The 21,694-nt window shown below is 27.7% G+C and overlaps 1 protein-coding gene across 1 annotated transcript in view; it reads left to right on the top strand.

The window, feature by feature from the left end:
- Positions 1-833: 833 nt before the first annotated feature.
- LOC129965698 (tax1-binding protein 1 homolog B-like) overlaps positions 834-21,694 on the top strand; it is an 86,878-nt gene continuing 66,017 nt past the window's right edge. The window contains exons 1-7 of the mRNA XM_056079807.1: positions 834-922; positions 6,747-7,065; positions 9,580-9,839; positions 13,815-13,964; positions 14,110-14,193; positions 21,013-21,096; positions 21,246-21,329. Coding sequence (XP_055935782.1) covers positions 6,750-7,065; positions 9,580-9,839; positions 13,815-13,964; positions 14,110-14,193; positions 21,013-21,096; positions 21,246-21,329 — 978 coding nt within the window. The 5' untranslated portion in view covers positions 834-922; positions 6,747-6,749. The remainder of the gene's footprint in view (positions 923-6,746; positions 7,066-9,579; positions 9,840-13,814; positions 13,965-14,109; positions 14,194-21,012; positions 21,097-21,245; positions 21,330-21,694) is intronic.

The raw sequence follows: 21,694 nt of genomic DNA, 5'->3' as shown, positions 1-21,694 counted from the left end.
TTTATTTACCACTCTATCGATTATTTTGCCAAATATAGTCAAAACGTTTTAACCGTTACTTGGATATTTCGACTGTTTACAATATATTAACTTTAAGGTGGATTTTAAATAATCATATTCGATAATGCGCAACTCTCTACAACCATCCTGAAATGTTGAACAGTTTTGCCGACGAAACCTCAATCTCTCGCCGACGGGGGGGGGGAGCAAATGCCCCCCTTGCCCCCCTCCTACCGCCGCCTCTGATTCAAATGTGCGTTATGCGGAGCTGAATCTAATAAAAACGCAGTTATTTTAAACGCATTTTATAAAAAAGCAGCTCATAATGTTTTATTTTCAAATATAGAAATAAGAGCTTCTCCCTGTGAAGTTATTGCCTTACGTTCCGAACACATATATTAAAATGGATCCAGTGAGAGTTTTGTAGATCTGTGCATTTCATTTTTATTGAAAGACAACATTTATAAACCTATATTATAACAGTTCATAATATTTTCTTTTCAAATATTGAAATAAGAGCATACTTAGAAATATGTAGCAGACCCTGATTTCTTCTATATCAGCTTTATTCTAAAACAGATGTGAGTGTAAAATTTTATTCAACTAAATTACAAAACAAAATACTACAGTACTGATATTACTGATATCTATTTCCAAATTAATTTCGCCAAAGTACGCATCTTATTGTCAAAAGGAAAGATAAATCGCCGACAGAAGATTTCCCATGACATATAGTTTGAAGTCATGTGATCAAACTAACCAATCAGATTCGATTGGTGCTCGGGTGTCTCCTGACATTCAGGTGCCTGTGTTCATTCATTCTCTGAGGTGAATTCGTTCATTTCTGATTGATTGTATCATTATCATTAACGCTATCTACAGAGACAAGAAACTTTATTCCTCGAAATGCGGATTATTATTGGTAATTCGTGGTGTCGTCATATCTTTTGAGATTTTGTTGACAAACATTGGATATAATTTTAACTCAAATCTTTAAATGTTAGCAGTTTTTTTATCCCTTATGCCTGATTAGCCAACTGCATGATATTTATTGAATTTCAAAAGCAATAATAATAATTCTTGAGAACAGGTAAATAGTTTTAATGAAAATGTGTGCCAATGTCACACATATAATATAAATATAAGCATTTTATGTTGATTAAGATCACTTTAGATACTATTTTAATTTTATATTTGAAAGATTTGTGATGCAGCTATTATTCTACTGGATTTTTTTTTCTTTCTATACAGATTAAATTTTGTCTGAAAATATTTTGATTTTTACTCGCGTATAATGCAGAATTATCTATATTCACTATACGAAATCTGAAATATGTGATTACTGCTGCTTTGTTGTAACAAAAGAATAAAGTTTTTTTTTGAAGCAGTGAACCCTTGTATTAATAGTTAATATTCAAGAATTAATTAGTACTAATTTGTTAATAGTGAGAAATTAAATGTTGCATTGGAAGTAAAGAATTTTATCTGATTTTTTTTCATAATTTACTCTTTCTTTTGTACACTTACTGTTTCATTTAATAAAAAACTATGTGTACTAAATTATTTCTATTAGAAATCTGTTTGATCGATATCTTATTGATCCATTGAATTTTCAGTATTTTCTTTAGTTTTGTAAATTGAAGAATTCTGTCTGCAATGCTGGAAATCACTTTAATAGTAATAAATCCTTAAAGTAATAATTTTTCTCTTAACCATTCATCTTAAGTTATTGTCTGGTGTTTGTATTTAAGGAACTTATCAATTTACTTCATTTGTAATATATAGATGTGTTGGAAAGTTTTATATATATGCTAAATTAAAATTTTTTTAAAAAATCTGTATATTTTTCTCCTTGCATCTTTTATAGATTCATAAAAAAATATCTTTTATATTTAAACAATGTATTCAGTTTATATCTTTATTAGATTATTGCTCAGTTTTATATTAAGATATGCCCATTTGATTTGCCAAATTAAAATAAGAGTAGGTGCCCAACTTTTTAAAAAGAAAATTTAGTGATTTTTTTAAGTAATTTTCTGTGCCAAGTTTGATAATTTGACATAAAATTTAAGAAATCTGCAAATTTATACTAAATATGATATATAAAATTATTAAAATAATTAAATAACTTTAAAAATCATGAGCTAAGCATATTTATTTTAGACAATATTGCATTATAAATAAAATTTAAAATGAATTATATTATAAATAAAGTAGCATTATATTGCAAATAAATATTATGAAATGTAACCATTAAAAATTATGTTTTGTTTTTATCATTCATAAAATTAGAAAATGTTGAATTAACTGACAATGAATTCAGAACAATATTTATAAATAATTATTTTGAGAACTATTAGTAGAATAAAAACTTAATACTTTCAGAATATTTAAAACTATATTTGAAAAAATTAAATAAATGATGGAATTTTGATTTCTAGAAATTAATTTTTGACTCTCATTTAATTTTGCTAATAACTTGACACACTTCATGTGAAATGTTTAAGCATGATTTTAAAATAAATGTTAAAATATGCAAACTTTTTCATTAATAGATCTGTAAATTTATATTTTGTAAAAAAAAAAATTGTAATAAAGAAGTTGCCTTAGTTTAATTAATGCTGCAAAATTATTATTATTATTATTTGCTATTTAGAGAAGAAAGACATTGTTTTGAAAATTAAATATCAACTAAATTTTTTTTTGAACTGAGTCGTTTTAACCACTGACGTAAGTCTGTAACCAATGAGGGTGTACTTTAGACTGTTTGTTGAATTAGTCCTACTACTTTCTCCCTAGTTGTGAGTCATTCTAGAAGTTAGTCCCTTAGCCGTTGGTAAATTTTTCTTTTGTTGTGTGGGGCTAAGGTAGCCATTTTAAATCTTGGAGAGAGAGTTAATTTTATCTTTTGTTTGAATAGATGAACAAGGCTGTAATTATAAAAGGTATTGATGGAAAACTTAAATTACATTGTCTTTCAATTTCTTGTGTAATTACTAAATATTTTTAAAAAATCAATCAACAATTAATTTGGTTATATGTGAGTTTATTTTTAAATTTTTATAACTTGCTTTTTTATTTTATGTATATTTTCAAAAAAAAATTCCCAATAGTTTTCAATTAATATATTTATATTCATTATTCAGAAATAACATGAATTTAAAAATAAGGTGATTTTCTTTGTTATATGTGACTATATTTGAGAGTTATATTAGATGCTCTTTTAAAAACAGATAAATTATTATGAGATTAAAATGAAAGAGAGGTAATGTTTAGTGGGTTTTTTCTGTGAAATTGCATTGTCCTAAGTTGCACACACATATTTACTAATAATAGTAAAGATTGCATCTTTCAATAGTTTTTTAATGATTGGTAATTCTTGTAATTCATTTGTGATCTAAATAAAATTTTTATTAAAATCACCTTAAATTATAGTTTATAATAGCATTTTATACATTATAATTTTAGACTTATGAGCAGTAATTGGAAGCCATTATTAAATTTATTTTTATTCACTAAAAAAAAGATGTTTAGAAATAATACTCCATCATGCATAAAACTTTAAAAGTATTTAAAGTTTATGTAAATATGTATTGTAATTACTCAATAATATTTTAAATATTTAATGAGAGTCAAAACTGTCTTTTATATGCATATGTATAAAATGTAAATAAACATTTGATGCTTTTGAAGTTTTATACTTGTCTTTTCTCTATCTAATTCAGCTTCTTATATATATAAAAAAAGTAGGGAATAATTCTTAATCCTTTAAGATATATATAAATTATGTGACATTGCACTTTTTATTTTTCTCTGTTAAAATAGATTTTTTTCCCTTCAAATTAGTTTGCATCCTTTCAAGCCATAGTTTTCAATTGATCCTCTCTTAATAATGGGTATTTATCAGGATGACACATTGTAACTTGTACTATCCCTTTATATTCTTTTGCTTTCTGCCATTCAGTCTGTAGGTACTTACCTTTCAATAATTGCTTTGCTTTCTTCGACAATTTGTCTTTTCTTTAGTCTGTGAATTTAGCTTTAGTTTTTATTCTTTTAGCATAAAAAGTTTTGTTCATTGATTTTTTTATGCTAGAAAATCCCAAATAGTGTTTGTTAATATCTTTAAAATAATTAAGATTCTTTTTAAAAAAAGAATGCCTGTATTATGTTTCCAAAAATTTCAACACTAATAAATATAAATAAATTGTGTTTTGTGAAATTCTGGAAGTTAACAGCCATCAAAATACATGTAAAAAATAATACATTCCTATGACTTTTAATCTAAAAATTTTATATTGATTTGTATTTGCTTTTACTTTTGAAGTATAAAAAATTTGTTTAATTGATTTTTAAAATTTTATTTTGAATTTTGTATCATATTTATAGAACATTATTTTTTTTAAACATAGCTTTTTGTATTATTCTAAAAATTAGTGTGCAAGAGCTTTAAAAAAATATTAAGTAATTATTAAGAAAAGAAATGTGTCGGATTATGATGTACTTTTCAAAATTGTCCTTATTTTTGCATATTTTTAAGCTTTCAAAGTGTTAATAAATATTTTTTCAAGTATAATTGATAGATATGTCAATTTTTAATTTTTTCTTCTGAAGCATTTTGGTAAAATACAAGATAATGCTTTTAAAGCTTCATTAATAGTTAACAAAGAGAAGTCTATGAAATGAAATTTTAAAAAAATGTCGCTATTGAAAAATTACTATATTTTTAATAGCTGTGTCAATTTTAGTTTCATTTAATTGCTGAAAAAAATATTTATGATATTTTATAAAGAAATAACTTGTAATAAATAATCATATCTTTAAAAGTTCTTTATATTTAATTCAGATCTCCATTAATATTTATATACCTATGTATAAATGAAAATAATTTATCTCAATACTTGATGGTAGTCTAATAAAAACTAATGTCTCTGACATCTAATTGTAATTGTCCCATGATAAATTGATAAATTTTTTTCATTATTCCATAATATATTACTGATATTTAATAAATTTTCTTTTTGGGTGCAATATGTAAAGAAAAGTAAAAACAGAGCATGTGGAAAATCAAAGGCAACAATATAAATATGGGGGAGGGGAAACTGTCATTATAAACTGGAATTAGAAAATCAGTGTTTATATTACTTATCTTATTTAGTGAGAAGAAGTTGTAGCAGTCTTTGAAGTGCTTTAGATTCTTTGATGCAATTTTGAAAAAGTTATTTTCTATTTTAAATAAAAAATTCAAGTAGCTTCTATCAGAAGGCATGAATGAAAAATCAGCTGTAACTATAATTCACTCTTCATTCCTGAGAATATTGCCTTGTGAAAAACCATAGTTGTAATGAAATAATTTTTATCTTATATATTAGTACAGTAATTTTCAAAAGTAGAAATATAGTTTAACTTTGAAATAAAAATATGATTTCTGCAATGCTGCAATGGGAAGGGTTTCTTTATGTTATTTAGTCATTAAATCATTTTTATTATGTTCATGCATGTAAATAGAAGCTTTAAAAGTATACTAACAACCTTTTCCATTAATCCCTCCCTGCACTTTATTGTCTTAAGAAACATGGAAATCAGTTGTAAAAAAAAAATTTTCTGCAGTAATAAGACCCTGTCATTGCTACTGAAGTTGACTTTTTTTGAACTTCCAACCTTCCCTGAAAATAAGGCAAGTGTACAAAATGGCCAAATGTGATGTCAAATCGAAATCTTCAGATAATTGGAAACCATCTGGAGGAATGTCAATATGCATTTGCAATATTGGTTAAATATGCATTTGTCAGTGATATAGCTTGTTTGGAAAAGATTTCTCTAAAGATTTAAGAAAAAATCCCCTATTTTTTAAAATTTTTTATTATTTTCATTTTCTAAGAATTGTAAATTAGTTGAACTTAATTTTTATTCATTTGCAACATCTCATCAGTACTTGGATAAAATGAGTAGCATAATGTAGTGGTAATATTATCTCATTTTTCTGAATCAAAATTTGATTGAAATTTAATTTAAAATGTAATCTTCTATGTAAATAACATGTTCTTGGCCATAATAAGGATTTGCTGAACTAATATTTCATATTTTTTTTCTCTACATGTACATACCAAAACAAAATAACTAAATATCAGATAAAGTATTTTATTATGCTGTTGCCTCTTATAAAAATGTATATAGCTGGAATAAAAATTACAATTTTTTTATCAGTATATTAAAGATGTTTTTCCTATTTCTATTTAGAAAGATAGGACAATGAAAACTATGTGCATTTTTTGTTTTTTTTTTGGGGGGCGGGGCGGAGGTCTTCAGGTAAAAAAAAGAAAAGAAAAGAAAACAGAATAATATTGATTCAGTTTTATATTCAATAAATATATACTTGGAATTAAAGTAAAAAAAATCATCTACTACAGTTTGATAAATAAGTATATTAATTGAATTCAAGTGTAGTTCATTTATACTTTAATAACAGAATTTTGATAAATATTTTTTTAACTTTTGAATTGCAGTAAAATTTCTGTGATGTATTTAGGTTTCAAAGTCTGCACTCTAATATTTTTCAAGTGGAAAAAATTTGAGAAGCGAATATTTATCTTTTTCCAAAAGGATGAACTTTAAGGCAGGCATTGTGTAAAAAAACTCACTGTAAATAAATTTTATGTAATTTATATCTTAGACTCAAGTGTTTCAAATTATTTATAAAATATTGTTCTGTATATAGAAGTGATTTAACATTTATTTTTTTTCAGGACATGGCAGTATCTGATAAATCAGTTGCTGTATCTTTGACCGCAGATATCTCGTCTGATAGTGCAGTAAGTGATGAGTGGCAAGAACTAACTAAATCAGACTATGCTAAAGTTATATTTTCTGACCTATTGTATAATGTAACTTCAGGGACTGTGGAATGTAAATTCCAAATTACAGATAATGTGCATGAAGACCCCAACGACTATGTTGGATTATTCCGTATAGGACATGAAGATTTATCACAATGCCTTGTGTCTAAAATGTTGTCTCAAACAACATGTGAAGATGATGGTAAACTTCAGCGTTGTGTTTTTACATGTAAGTAAAATAATTATATTAGTTTAAGATGAGTTTCCTATGGAATATTTATTTATTTATTTCCTTTTTATTATATATTTTAGAAAGCAAAGAAATTTCCATCACTGAATGCAAAATGTAGAAATACAGCTTGTGAATATGCAAGATTAGCAAAGCATTTCAAAATTGTTATATATTTATCACTAATAAGAATCTTATGAATATCAGAGAGTGTAATTTATTTTAAAATAACTTCATAAATTTCTTACTCGAATTAAGTTTTGATATACCTACATTTGTCATAATTTCTGAATTTGTATATACATTTATGATGTATCTTTCTTGGGTATTTTGAAATAATTGTAAAGTATTGAATACAATGAATAGTGTTCTGTATCGGGGAGTTTTGCTAGAAAAACATTTTAGTTGAGTTTTTAAATTCTGTTTTTATTAAAGGATTGTGTATAAACTTAGAAATTTGGGATCCCCCAAAAAAGCAATGTGAATAGATATTAATTTATTAAATTTAGTATTTGTATAAAATGCTTGCATGGCATGGTAAAGAAAATGGCTCATATTACTTATTGTCCAATGGCAATAGTCAAACAAAAACAAATCGAGTTCTGAATGTTTTTAATTGTCTTCATTGAACAATTTGGCATCTGCAATTAATTCAATACTTTACTTAGCTAACTAATGAATCAGGGTTCATGGCATTATGAAAAATGTTTAAATTTGAAAACATTTTTCAAGCATCTTGGATGTACTTAATTTTGAGAAAAAGCCCTTTTTAAAGGCTTAATTTTCTTGACATGCAAAGAAAGCTTTTTATTTCATTCTATTTCTCCACACTTTGAATAAAACAGTTTAAAAACACAAGTGTGAAGGTTTGTTTTCTGAATATGTCAAGGGGAAAAAAAAAAAAAAAAACCCAAAGAAAAGAATTTGGAGAAGGAATCTAGGGTGAAATAAATTCATGCGTTCCAAGACATAGTAAGGTATAATGTGCTTTTCTCCCCACTCCTTCTTTCTTTAACAATATACACTGAGTGGCCAAATTATTATGAGCACCTGACAGTTTTATGCAAAATGAGCTATTGCTTTGCAGTGTTGCTGCTAGAGGGCAAGATTGCTACAAAAAGGGAATGCAAGGCAAGTGAACCATGAATTGCACTGTGTTACACATGGAAATATGGGCAAAAATGTGACTTAACTGAGTTTGAACACTGGATGATTGTTGGTGCTTGTAGTGTCTGAACCAGTATCAGCAAAATGACTGCTCTTGTTAAGTGTTCAAGAGCAGCATTTATTAATGTGTACAGAGAGTGGACTGCCAAGCAGAAAACTGGGTCTCAACATCAGATTTGTGGTCATCACAGGCTACTGAATGGTTGAGTTGAAAGGAGACTTGCCAGAGTTGTCCACTCCAACAGAAGAGCAATAGTATGTCAAATAGCAAGGAATCTTAATGATGGAGCAACTGTGAATGTCTCTGAACAATCTGTGCAATGCACATTACACCTTATAGGCTATGGGAGTTGGGACCTGTTCGAAAGACTCTGCTGTCAGCCTTGAACAAGAGCAGACATCTCCAGTTTGTAAAGGCGCATAAGGATTGTGCAGAAGATGACTGGAAAAGGGTCATATGGTCTGATGAATCGCATTTTCAGTTTACACCATGTAGATGGCAGGGTTTGGATATGGCGAAAACAGCATGAAAGCATGGACCCCATCTGCATTGCCACAACACTTCAAGCTGGTGGAATCAATATTATGGTTTTGGGGATGTTTTCTTGGCATTGTATGGGTCCTTTGATTACTGTGGAACAACGTTTAAATGTCCAAGGTTATTTAAGTGTTCTGGCAGATCAAATACATTCTGTTATGTTAATGATGTACCCTGCCGGGGATGGATATTTTCAGGAAGACAATGGTCCTTGTCATACAGCTGGTGTTGTCGTCAGATAGTTAGAAGAACATGATGCTGACTTTACATGCCTTCGTTTGCCTGCACAATCTCCAGATCTCAATCCAATTGAGAATTTGTGGGATGAGATCGAAAAGGGCATCAGGCAGCTGGATTCAGTGCCATCCAATCTGAAGGAACTGGAAAATGCAGTTCGTTGGATATGGGATCAAATTCCTCCTACCACTTACCAACATCTCACAGAATCTATGTCAAGAAGAATGCGATCAGCATTATGGGCTAAAGGTGGTCCAGTACTGTTTTCAGGGGGTGGTCACAATAATTTGGCCACTCTGTGTATATTGCTGTTTATTGAAATACATAGGAATAGTTATTCAGAAGGGGTGATATTTTTTTCCCATATTAATCATTTAATAGCTTAAAAAGTTCAGTAATATGGGTGAACAAGCTGGGCGCCAAAGGTGACTAATTCGTTGCATGAATTTCAAATATTTGCAATTTAAAGTTGTTTTTTGTTTGTTGGTATCTATTCATTATAGACAATGAATTACTATAAGTGAAAAGATGTATCAAAATGATTTTAATGCAGTTTTATATGTTTTTCCTAGCTGATGAGCTCCCCTGTCTTAATGATGGATTCTATCAATTCCTTTATGTGACTCGTGACCAAGAAGTCTGTGGAGCTAGTATGCCTTTCTTAATAAACATGTCACTTGTTCAGCTAAAAGAAAGTCCTACAGACAGCAGTGCTTCAGAAAATATGGATGGTGGCTTTCTCTTAGTGAGCAATGAAATAGAAGGTAAAGGAAAAGAGTCTAATGAGCATAAAGAAACATCAACACAAAGTGTATTGTCTGAACAAAAAAAGGTAAATTATTAACTTTGCAATATAAATTTTAAAGTAGCTATTAGTAGTAATTTCTGATGAATGTAATTTTTTCTGCTGATATTTAGGTAAATGATTTTTTATCTTTTGAAGATTTGCAATGTTATTGATGTTTTAAGATAATTAGGCATTTTTTAAAAAACTTTTTTATGAGTGTATGTGGAGCAAGCATGTAAAATATCATTGCAAACATAGGAATTTAATAAGAAACTAAAACTTTTCTCACTTTAATTTGTAAAAACATTTCAGGGGGACAATATTTGGATTTCTGGATGAAATTGGCAGATATTAATATTATTTTGCCTTTTTTTAAACAATTTTTTTGTAACTTTATACAAATTCAAAATTAAATTTTTATTGCTTCTTAATTGTATGTAATTTTGTAAATGGCTTTTTATTTGGTATATATGAGAGAGAATTATACAAAGGAATGGTAAAATATCTGATTTACCTAAATTTTATTTATCTTTCAAATACCAGAAAATTTTATGTGTAGCTCGATAAATATTCCATCGGAGGTCGATAATATTCCATCTTGCAAAATGTTTTCATCATTTCATAAAATTATGCAGATTGCTGGATTAAAAACTTCAAAATCACATAGGTATCTTAAAAACTTTGTAATTTATTAAATTAAAATCTTAGTAATTAAGAATTTTGCGAATTGATTGATTAATTCCATATTTAAATAACTCACATAAAAGAAATGAACTGTTTATCTTCTAAAGTATCGAATAAAAAATCATTCTTTAGTTTTAAGATGTAATTGGACTTATCAATATCTAATTGTCGCTGATCTAAATGAATAACAGTTAATGGATTAATGTAGAATTCAGCTAAGGATGGTGCATTCTTTAATTGATTTTTGCATTGCATTGTGATCTCATGTAGTTAGCATTCTGCTTGATAAAATTTCAGCTTAAATACTCATGACTGGAGTGGAAGATATAACTTGTTTTTTTCTTCATGATCTAAATTAGCCTGGGAAGGAAGTTGTTTAGGGTTTGATTTGTTATATATGGAGTAGTCCATAAAAGTCCATTATAAAATTCAGTTTTATTCATAATTATTTAGCACATCTTATTCACAGTTTACATCTTGCTCATATAATTTTGTATATTTATATTGCAATTGTTTTAAAAAAGTTATTTTGTTTTAGAAGATTAAAATATATTAGTATAAAAAATGGTAGCATAGTTTCAGAATAGACATTAACTAGTGATATTAGTAAAATTCACTTTTCTGCCTTATACTATGTCTTACCTTCTACTAATTAATTTACTTATAACACTTTTCTCTTTAAAAGAATTATGTTTATTATTATTATTATTTTTTTTAATGCCTGTCTAATCACTGCCCCTACTTGCTTAGTAAAGAGGGTTTATGAACAAAGTAGGGCTAAACCAACCTGTCATTTCTGTCCCGTTTGAAATGTTAAATCTTCATAATATTTCAAAAGATCATCTGCAGTCAGTTTTCAAATATTAATCAGAATTTTAAAAAAATGGCTATATGTTAATGATTAATATTGAATCTTCTCTTAAACAAAGTTATTGCAATACCTATCATTAGTATTAAAAAATGTAGAATTCAAATGCAATATCTACTGGGTAAAATCTGTTGATCATAATTTTATAAAAGTTGTTTTGTATATGTTATTAATTTATCAAAAAATACTGCTTAGTGATTCTATATTCTTGTTAAAGAATGCAAATAAATTAGAGTTCAGTAATTTCTTTCACTCTCAGCTGAGACCAAAACTTAGAACTTTATAATCATTGTTTGTATGATAGCAAATGGATGACAATTTGATTAATAAGCTTACTTCTAATATATGTCTTATCTATGACATTCTTTGGGAAGATTCTTTGGGAAATAGTGTAATAATTAATAAAAAAATATTGAAGGTAATTTATATAATAAAACATAAATGCCGTTTCATGGGGGGAGGCAGAAATACTTTGGTAAAATTTCGATATGTTAGTAAGTGACCTGAAGCTTCATAAGGGAACATAAAAAATTAATGTTTTCAATTAGTTTAACATTTTTAACATCTAAAAAGTTGTGTGATTTTCTTACATTCTCAGTTCCATTTTAAAATGTCAACATATGTGCCTTTTATGCAGAATAACTTTTTAAAGTGATAGTTCAAATAGCTTTTGCTAATAATATATAAAATTCACATTATATATTTATACTTATCTTAAAAGAAATGTGATGTTATAAACAAAGATTGTTCGGTTATTTAAATAATCAAATAAATTTTTGATTAAAGTTCATCATTGAAATTGTTGTTTAAAATAGTTAATAGTGGATAAATTTTCAATAATATAATAAATCTTTCTCTTTAATTATTTGATTTATTTTCAAGTTTTGTATGGTTGAAATATATTTAATTTATTTCAAATAAGGCTATTTTGAATATAATTTCAATGTTCAGTCTTTTAGTTTATATGAGTCTTTTTTTATAATTTTGTAATTAGCTTAAAAATTAAATATTGTATCAACAACAATAGTGAGAGTATCGCAAGTAAAAGGATTCAATGTGCTAACATTATGTAATTCTATTATATAAAAAACAATTCATTCATAATGTATAAAAAATCATAAAATGATCAGAAATCTATACAAAACTGCAGCATGTTAGAAAGATTGTATTTATATAATTAGAACATATACTATTATTGATGAATGAACATACATCAATAAATATCAAAATTTTAGAAATAACTCAATAATCCTAACCATTTTTGACTAAAATCATATCTTTTGTAAAACATAAGCATATCCTGTGAACTTATAAGCAAAACTTCTTAAGCTATCATGGAAAGGGAGGCATTCTTTTTTCATATATATACCATTTTTTTATAATTATTAACAATCTAGAGTGAACTGTGAATAATTAGACATCTTCAAAAGTTAGCTCCACTAGTTACGTTGAAAACAATATCAATATCAATTGTAATCTGTAATATATATATATATAATATAATAAATCTGTGAGTAAATGCTAAACTATAGTTTGTAAACAAACATAAAAAGAATACAAATAGGCAGCATATTTTATTTCAATTAAATAGCACATTCTGTAAAAATATATTATTACACATGAAAAATAAACTAAATGTAAAGAAACAACTTTTAAATGAAAGTATTACTATAAATTATGCTTAAAATATTTTCTCTTTTTTTTTTTTTTTTTTTTTTTTTTTTTTTAAGGAAATATATTCTCTTTTATTAAGGGCAACAATTCACATGAAGAAATTTTTTTACATAATTGAACATGTTATGGTCAAGGATTAGTTTCAAGACAAAAAATTAAAATTAACTTTATACAACAATATTTATGTAAGCTATTGTCGAAACATGATAAAAAAATCTTGCTTGATTTTATATTTCCATCTGTAAAATATTCATGGATATTCATTTTAATGATTAGTGAAAAAATAATAAATGCATTTAGAGTATAATTAATAATAAAAGTTTAAAAAATTAAATTATCCAAAAAATGGTAGAATTTACTAACTTTGATAAAAAAAAAAAAAGCCTAATGTTTGCTTGCAAAACAACACACATGTTAAAACTCTACTGCTTGTTACATATACTAAATAAACAGGAAAACTGAGGAGTTGCTTCGCACACTGGTAGCAAATAAGGAATTTTCAAAAATGTGTGAACAGTGCCATTAAATAAGATAAGATCATACTTGTTATTTAGTGACATTGCTCAATGGCAGTGTCAGTTTGAACAGTTGAATCATGGGAAAACCATTGCATGTGAACATACCAGTATCAATTTCCCTTAAACTTTGTTTTTTGGATGTTTTCAAATACCTGCTATTTTTATCCAATGTTAGTAGATTTAACTTCTCTCTTCTCCATACTATACTTCAAATGTCAGAAAGAATAATTAATTCAATTGAATTATGAATGTTATATATTTATCATATGTTTGCAGGAAGAAATTGCTGCTTGGGTTTCACAAAATCCAGACTATTATTTGTTAATTGAACAGATAAAAGAACACACTTTTACCATTGATGCTTTACAGCAAAGTAAAGATCTTGCTATGAAGGAAGTGGCTCAGCTGTATGAAATTTTAAACACCGTAAGTTTGTTTATTTAAAAATTATTAATTATATCATAATACTATATGAAATGTAGTATTGTGATATAATTAATAATTTATCATTAGTAATTTAATGTTTTAATGCAAGATTTGTAAAAAAAAAAATTGGTTTTATTTATTTCAGCAAAATGGGGAGTTAATTCAGTTGAAAAATATGTTAGCTGCCTATGAAGAAAAGATAAAAATGAGTCAGTGTCTCCAAGATGAGGTATATAAAATATATTATTTAGTAAAAAATTTTTTGAATTTCAAAAGTTATTATTATGTTACATCTTACTATAAAATAATATTCTGGATGACTCATGGGAAATGCAAATTTTTAATAGAAGTACTGCTTTTTTTTAAAAGAAAAAACAGTATTTATTTATTGTAATAATGATCAGTATAATATACTACTTTGAAATACCTAAGTGTGAAAAATGTCTTTCAAATAATGGATATTTTAACTAAAATGCTCAAAACCATTAAGTGTTCCACTACTCCTTCTATTGTACCTTCATTTATTAAATCAGTTTACCTTGTATTAGCTTTCATTTTCTTAGTGTGAGAGAATTGATCAAGCACGAGTGGTTCCCTTGAAAAGAAGGAAGCACGAAAAGCTCTGGTGAGCAAGAATATAGGCATGGGGTAAAAGTAATGATGCAGCATAGTTTAATTATTCATCTATCCTGTGATTCTCTATCTTTGAAGTACTAGATCAAAAGAGTTTTAAGCCCCTTTATGTAGACACTGAATCTGCCACATATGCTCATTTGGCTCGAATATAGTGAATTAGCTGTGTTCTGTTGAAGTGATAATTTCTGCTAGCAAGTGTTCTGCTATTTGAGATACTCAACAAGTGCCTTTAGAAGAACAGAAAAGGAAGAAAGAAAGAAAGAAAAAAAAAAAGATTTTTTGTTAAAAACAGTTTTTCAAGGTATAAACAACTTCTAAAAGTGTAGAAGCTTGTCATACAAATGTAAAAGATGTACTTACTGCCATGCTCATATTCAAAGGTGGAGACATTGCATATTTCTCATTCTGTCCTCGGGGAAATACATCTTGAATCATGATGTTGCATTTGGACTCAGAAGTAAACAGGTCCTTTAGGGTCTCATCTTTTTTTAGGTGAATAAGTGTGACTCAATTCTGAGATACTCGGGGATCTTTATTTTAAATAAATTGACTCTCCTTTGAGTTTTTTGCTTTCTTCTATATATTTTAATCTCTTACCAGTAAGCAAAGGAGCTCTACAAAGCAAAGTTGTTGCTGTAGAGTTCCATGTATGTCAGCTCATTATACAAGTGATGAACTTAGATCCATGATATATCCATTCAGCTGGTTGTAGCCACCAATAGAATTTTTCAGCTAAGTTATGAGCAAAAGTCATTCTTTGGGGTTTGGCATTAAAGGTAGTCAATGTTTTTATATGTGACTCTGGACAAATGAACATAAAAATACTGCCTAATGCCATAGCCAGAAATCCCATGAGCTAAAAACGGCCTTCCCTTTGGGGCTCAAATTTCTCTTTTCTTTTGCATGAGTTATGAAAATGAGTATTATCGATGTGTACAAAAGAAATCTGAATATATTTAAATTTTATTATCTTTATCTCAGGAAAGAAGAAACTTTTCATTCATTATCACCCTTTCTTGTAAAAGCTTTCACTAATGCTTTTGATAAAAAAAATTTCCAAGTTTCAATCTTGCAATTAGTAGAGATTAATTTTTAATTGCAAACCTTGGAAATCATTAAACTGATGATTTAAGTGATGATTCCAGTCATTGTCAATGCCCATAAAAATTCTTCTAGAAGTGTCCTTATCTTGTGAGAAATTATTCAAAGTCCCAGTCAAAGTTGTAATTAATGAGTTAAAATGTCAAGGGATGATTGTCATTTGGCTGGATAGTCATACCCTTAATATTAAGCATTATATCCTTATACTTAATAACCTGAAATTGCCTAAATCTATCGAAGTTGGATATAAAAATTTATCTGTGTAACCAAACATACCAAATTACTACTGCAGGACTTATGCCTACTGTGCTGCAAAACATTATGATAGCCAGCTGTATATTACACAAGAAAAATGTGTGAATTGCAATGGCAATCATACTACCTATATCCAGTTATGTCCATTTTGGCAATGAGAGAAACAAATAATTACAGTTAAATTTAATGAAGTCCTTTTTATGCTGTGGCAAGATATTAGGTTAATTCTTATCTGATGTACTGGCTAATGCTATTACTGCTACAAAAAAAAAAAAAAAAAAAAAAAAAAATTCTTAACTGTAGGAATTCATAAAGGTCCTATTGGGATATATATATATATATATATATATATATATATATATATATATATATATATATATATATATATATATATATATATATATATATATATATATATATATATAAGCGTTGTGTTTCTGTTGTGTTTTCAATAGCGCCTTTGATTAATTTAAAATTCTGGGAAGCAAATCGAAATCTCAAAAATCTTTGGCATTAAAGCACTGGTGAAGCTGAAAAATTCAACTGTCAAAAATTCAGCCAGCCACTTTCAGACTAAGTGAGGTTGTTGTTCAGCAGAATTTGCTTACTGCCCATATTTGGAGAGCACCTAAAATTCTTGAATTCATTGCTCCTAATTTGTCAAAAGAGAAGAAAATAAATTGTAACATTTCAGCAACATTACATTTTTCTTTTTACATTTCCTTTTAAGAATATATTTTTAATGGGTACTTATCTTTTTTGAATAAGTCATGGCATAAAGTGCAGACTATAATATGTTTTATAAACAGTTTTCATTCTATTTGTATTAGACACCAAGAATCTTTTTTATCACCCAAATTATGTAGTTATAACAGTATTTGAAAGAATACTACCAATGGAACTCAATATTCTTGGGGTGTCTGCCTCCTTACTTCCAGTTTATTCTCAAGTAATTTCTTACCTCTTTGTAAGCTGTGTCTGTGCAGGTTCATGCTCAAACTTCAATTGCTATCTGCTGTATTTATTTGCTGTCTGATGATGTTATTAATCAAATGATCTTGACAACTTCATGTGTCTGCTTCAAATACCAATTTTGTTATTGGAGGATTTTAACAGATATAGAACTTTGTGGAATTTTGGAATTATACATTCTCAAGATAGATTCTCAATAAATAGAAGGATTTATATCCAGTATCTATTGGTATCTGCTCAAATGAAGAGAAAACATATTTCTATAAATTTATATATAATGTAAACATATTTCTATGCATTTACATGTCTTGAATGTGGCCATTTGTTTTCCTGCACTTCTACTTTACCAAAGTTAACTATTGGAAGAGATCTGCCTAATACTGATCCCCATCCTATTTGTCTTCTATTCTGATAGCGATAGTGAGATTCAATATCTGCCTAATTATTTATTCCAGTTATTAGAGTAGACCAATTTCTTGGAACTGGTAGATGTCATTGTATCTTTGGGCAGTATAGACGATATTATGGAAGCAGTAAAAGATATCATTTATTGTGTAATAAAATGCCACAAATAATACCATTTTTAAATCTTTTCCATGTCTAAAAAGTTCTGAAAAAAGGATTGAATTGTTCCAGAAATTGAAAAATTCCTGATTGAAACTGCATGCACAAGAGTCGTAAAAACAAATATTTTAAAGAAGTATCACAGAACTGAAGACCAAATGTCAGAGCCCTTATTCATCATCATAATCAGATGGAATTTTGGATTACTTTAATTTCTTTTATTACTTCTTCTATATCAGGGAAACATTTGTTGAACTATTTCAAGGCAGCTAATAAAATTTACCATATATTTCTTTCCCCCTTTTTGACTGTAGGAAGCACAAAATTTAACACCTATTAAATATGGTCACTGTCCTTGAGTGTGCATGAATACACCTGTGCTTTAATACCTACAAAAATATTCACTACAATTTTGAATTCAGGATATTTGAATTGAGAATACATGGTTCCAGTCCCAACTTACTTTGCTTTCAAGACTGCTATTGTTAGTTAACAGAATTTAAACTAATCAGAAGTATTTTCCCAATGGTTTGGAATGATTGTGTTTGTAATCGCTAAATCTGGCAAAAATTCATCCAACTCTCTGCAGACTAATTTCTCTGACAAACTTTACCATAGCACTACCACTATTCTTAAGTATAGGATCAATGCTCAATTTATCTTTGACTTAAAGAAACACGAATACATTTCTTTTGTACAAAGTGGTTTCTGGAAGGGTAAGCATTTTTTTTTAATAATATGATTATTTTGGAGATTCATATATTCATAATGTATTTGTCTGGAAGATTTGCCACATGTGTTTTTTTCTATTTGGGGGGGGGAAGAAAAAGATATATGGCTATGCATGGTGCTGCTTTCTTAGTTTTTGAGGAAATTTCACAATCCTTTAAAATAATTTTTTTATCTCATTGGACTTTTTGAAAGAAAAACTATAAGAGAAACTTTTAATCTAATTTTGCTCAAGTTAAGCAAGACAGCATCCTCAATATTACTCTATTTTTCGTCTTATTTGAATCATTTGGTTCAATAAGATTTCATTCAATCTTTTGGTATCATCTGTTCATTGAAATCTTTATATTGACAATCTTCATATCTCATAGGAAAGAAATAATATGTATATGAAAATGTTGCAACTATGAAATGCAGTGAGCAAGCCTGAATGCTTGAATATCTTTTATCTTTCTGCAATGAAAAGAATTATTCCATTTGAAAAAAGTCGGTGTGTCTACTTTTACTGGAAATGAAAGACATATTTGGACTCTCTTATTCATATGTACACTGTTCTTATTCCTCTTTTAGATGAAATGCAGTTTTGGAGAATGTTTATATTTGCAAAAGAAATGCAAGAGATCTTTATTCTAAAGAATTCTTCAGGAGTAGATTGAATCCTTGCACTTCATTTCTATCAGACATCATTCCTTTTTAATCTCATTTGTAAATATATAGTGTATGAATCCATTTCTTTAGTATTTTATGCTAGCTGGTCACCATTCAGCACTTTATCTTACAAATTTGCTCAGGTGCTTTTCAAACATAACCCATAGAAAGCCTTCATAATATCTGTTGCCGGCTATTACTTCATTGAAGGCATAAAAAGTATCAGCCATATATTTTTTCATGGCAAAGTTTGTTTTGAAATATTCTAAAGACAAAATAATATTTAGTCTGCAGAACCCTATAGTACATACTCCTCTTATATTCCCCCTTTCTGTGTGATTTGGATTTTAATGATCTTTCCACTAACATGGTTTCTTTTACATTCCTTAGGCTGTTTCCTAGTAACTTTTTCACTTTGTTAGTATTTGCTGTTAGTATTCTTTTGTACCAACTTTCACAAATGGCTCAAACCAAGCGATTTGTGATAATTGGTTTCTATGTTACAAATTTTTCCATCTGATATGCAGTGCTGTCTGTTGCTTAATGTCAAATGCTGAGTTGCTATCTATTTTCTGTGCTCTTTAGGAAATTTTTGTATTCTACTTGAAATAATTTTAAGATTCATACTCGTGGCATGTGTGCTTTTAAAAATCTCTCCCATTATTATATCAAGTTGTGTTGGAAATATTAATATGCCTTTAATATGCCTTTTTGTCAGGTTCTGAGTCATGAGTATTTCTAGCAAGGAAACAATAGATGCTACTGCAAAATCTGCCTCTTCTTTGCTGTCATAATGTCTTTTTTGCTCTGATGTCCAGAAATTCTTATTTTGCTGCTCTTTTTCTACTTGATATAAAAAATGAGTTCTATAGATCCATAATAAATTGCATTGCATTAAACTTTTGCTTAGTTGGATATAAAATTGATTCATCTCCATTTAGGACATGCTCTCTTTTATTCATAGGTATCTCATCTATTCGCACAAGAATGCCTATATGTCATGCTGTTTTTACAGTGAATTGCATTTTAATCTACTGACTTTCTTGCGAATCTTATCATGATCACTGTTTTCATTTATCAGTGTTACTCATGTAAAACTTTGTGAATGAAAAGTACCATCCAAATGCTTCTAATTTTTCTAAGGCTATTCATTTTTTTTACTTGCATTTAACATTTCTTTAAGCTAAGATTTCATATTTCATGCTCTTATTTTTTCTGCAATGTCTTAATTTTGCTAGATAATTATTGAAAGTAATATTGGTTATAAACTTCAATCAGCTGATATATTTTTATCTTATAATCCAGATAATAATATCATGAGCAGTGGATAATAACTTGCAGGTGTGTGTTCATTAAACTTTCTTGCTTACTTTCTAATAAAGGTAAATTTGTGTTTTGGATGTGCTTTTTCAACTAACTGAAACAAAAATTTATTACAGAACTACTATTACAGTCACAAAATCATGTATCAAATTTGATATATTTAAATTATCATGTTTACATTTGAAAGCACAGCCTACGGACATCCCCTCCCCCCGTTAGATTTGGCTGAAGATTTCATTAGTGTCAACAATATAGAGGTTAAATCTCTGTAGCAAATTTTATCCAAGGAACTCTCCACTTTGTAGTTATTGTGTTAACTTACATTCAAATAGCCATATAGTCAGATTTCCTCTGAATAGACTTTGCTCAAAGTTTGATGAAAATCTGTAAATTTAGCTGTAAAGACTATATGCGAAATGTTATCTGTCTAAGTCAAAGTTTTTTTTAAGTTTTCTTTGTCATAGACAGATATCATACATTTTAAAAAAAACTTTTGTTTTTGAACTCGGAGAAATCTAAAATATGGAGATGACTCAAAATATTGAGGTTGAATTTTTTGACAATTATAATATTTTTCCTATATTTCTCGTATACAAGAAAATAATAATAATAATAAAAAAAAATGTTGATTCAATAAATAAACCTAAACACTCTATTATTTGTAAAATTAAAAAAAAAAAATGAGCTATTTTAAATAAGAAGTTTACGTGTTACTTTTTTTTTTTTAAATAAGAAAGATCATTAATCAAAGTCTTTGAGATGAAGTATTTAATCTATATGATTTATGAAATTGGACAAAACATATTCTTGTTTATTGCAGAAGAATGCAGCTATTACTGAAATGAGAAAATCTTTGACAGCCTATGAAGAAAAAATAAAATTACATGAGTGTCTTCAAAATGAGGTATTTAAAGTTTATAGAGAATTGTTACTAGATAGTTCTTTTTTTTATCATGAAAATTAATTGATGCATTATATTTTCTTATTTATTATTTACATATATAAACTATTATATCATGTGGAAAGTTATAAAAAGAATTTTGTTTATTATAGAAAGATGACAAGTTAAGTCAAATGAAAAAAGAATACCTTCTGCAAGAAGAAAAATTAAAAACTAGTCTTGCCTTTCAAGATCAGGTATTTTAGTTATTTTATTTATAATTAATATTTGTTTAGAAACTTACTTTTGCTTTGTAATTTTACTTAATTAATATAACATGGAGATTTAAAGATATGGAAAGTGGCTTTTTAAAAAATCTTTGTTAGGCAAAAATGAGAATCTTAAATAATTTTGCTGTCAAGAAAGAACACAAAATATTTACATAAAGATTTCAAAGGTTTAGTTATTTAAATTTTTGTCTAGCGACAAAAATTAACTATTACTAGTGACCATTGATGCCTGGCTGTTCACCAAGGATATTAGCTATATTTAATTTCAGTTAAATCATTTAGATATAATTTCATATCCTTGAAACTGTCAGATGGTTTTAATCGTCTTTCCT

Source organism: Argiope bruennichi, chromosome 4 (assembly GCF_947563725.1).
Source record: "Argiope bruennichi chromosome 4, qqArgBrue1.1, whole genome shotgun sequence".
NCBI lineage: Eukaryota > Metazoa > Arthropoda > Arachnida > Araneae > Araneidae > Argiope > Argiope bruennichi.
The sequence above is the reverse complement of the archived record's forward strand: the minus strand, read 5'-3'. Positions and strand labels throughout refer to the sequence as shown.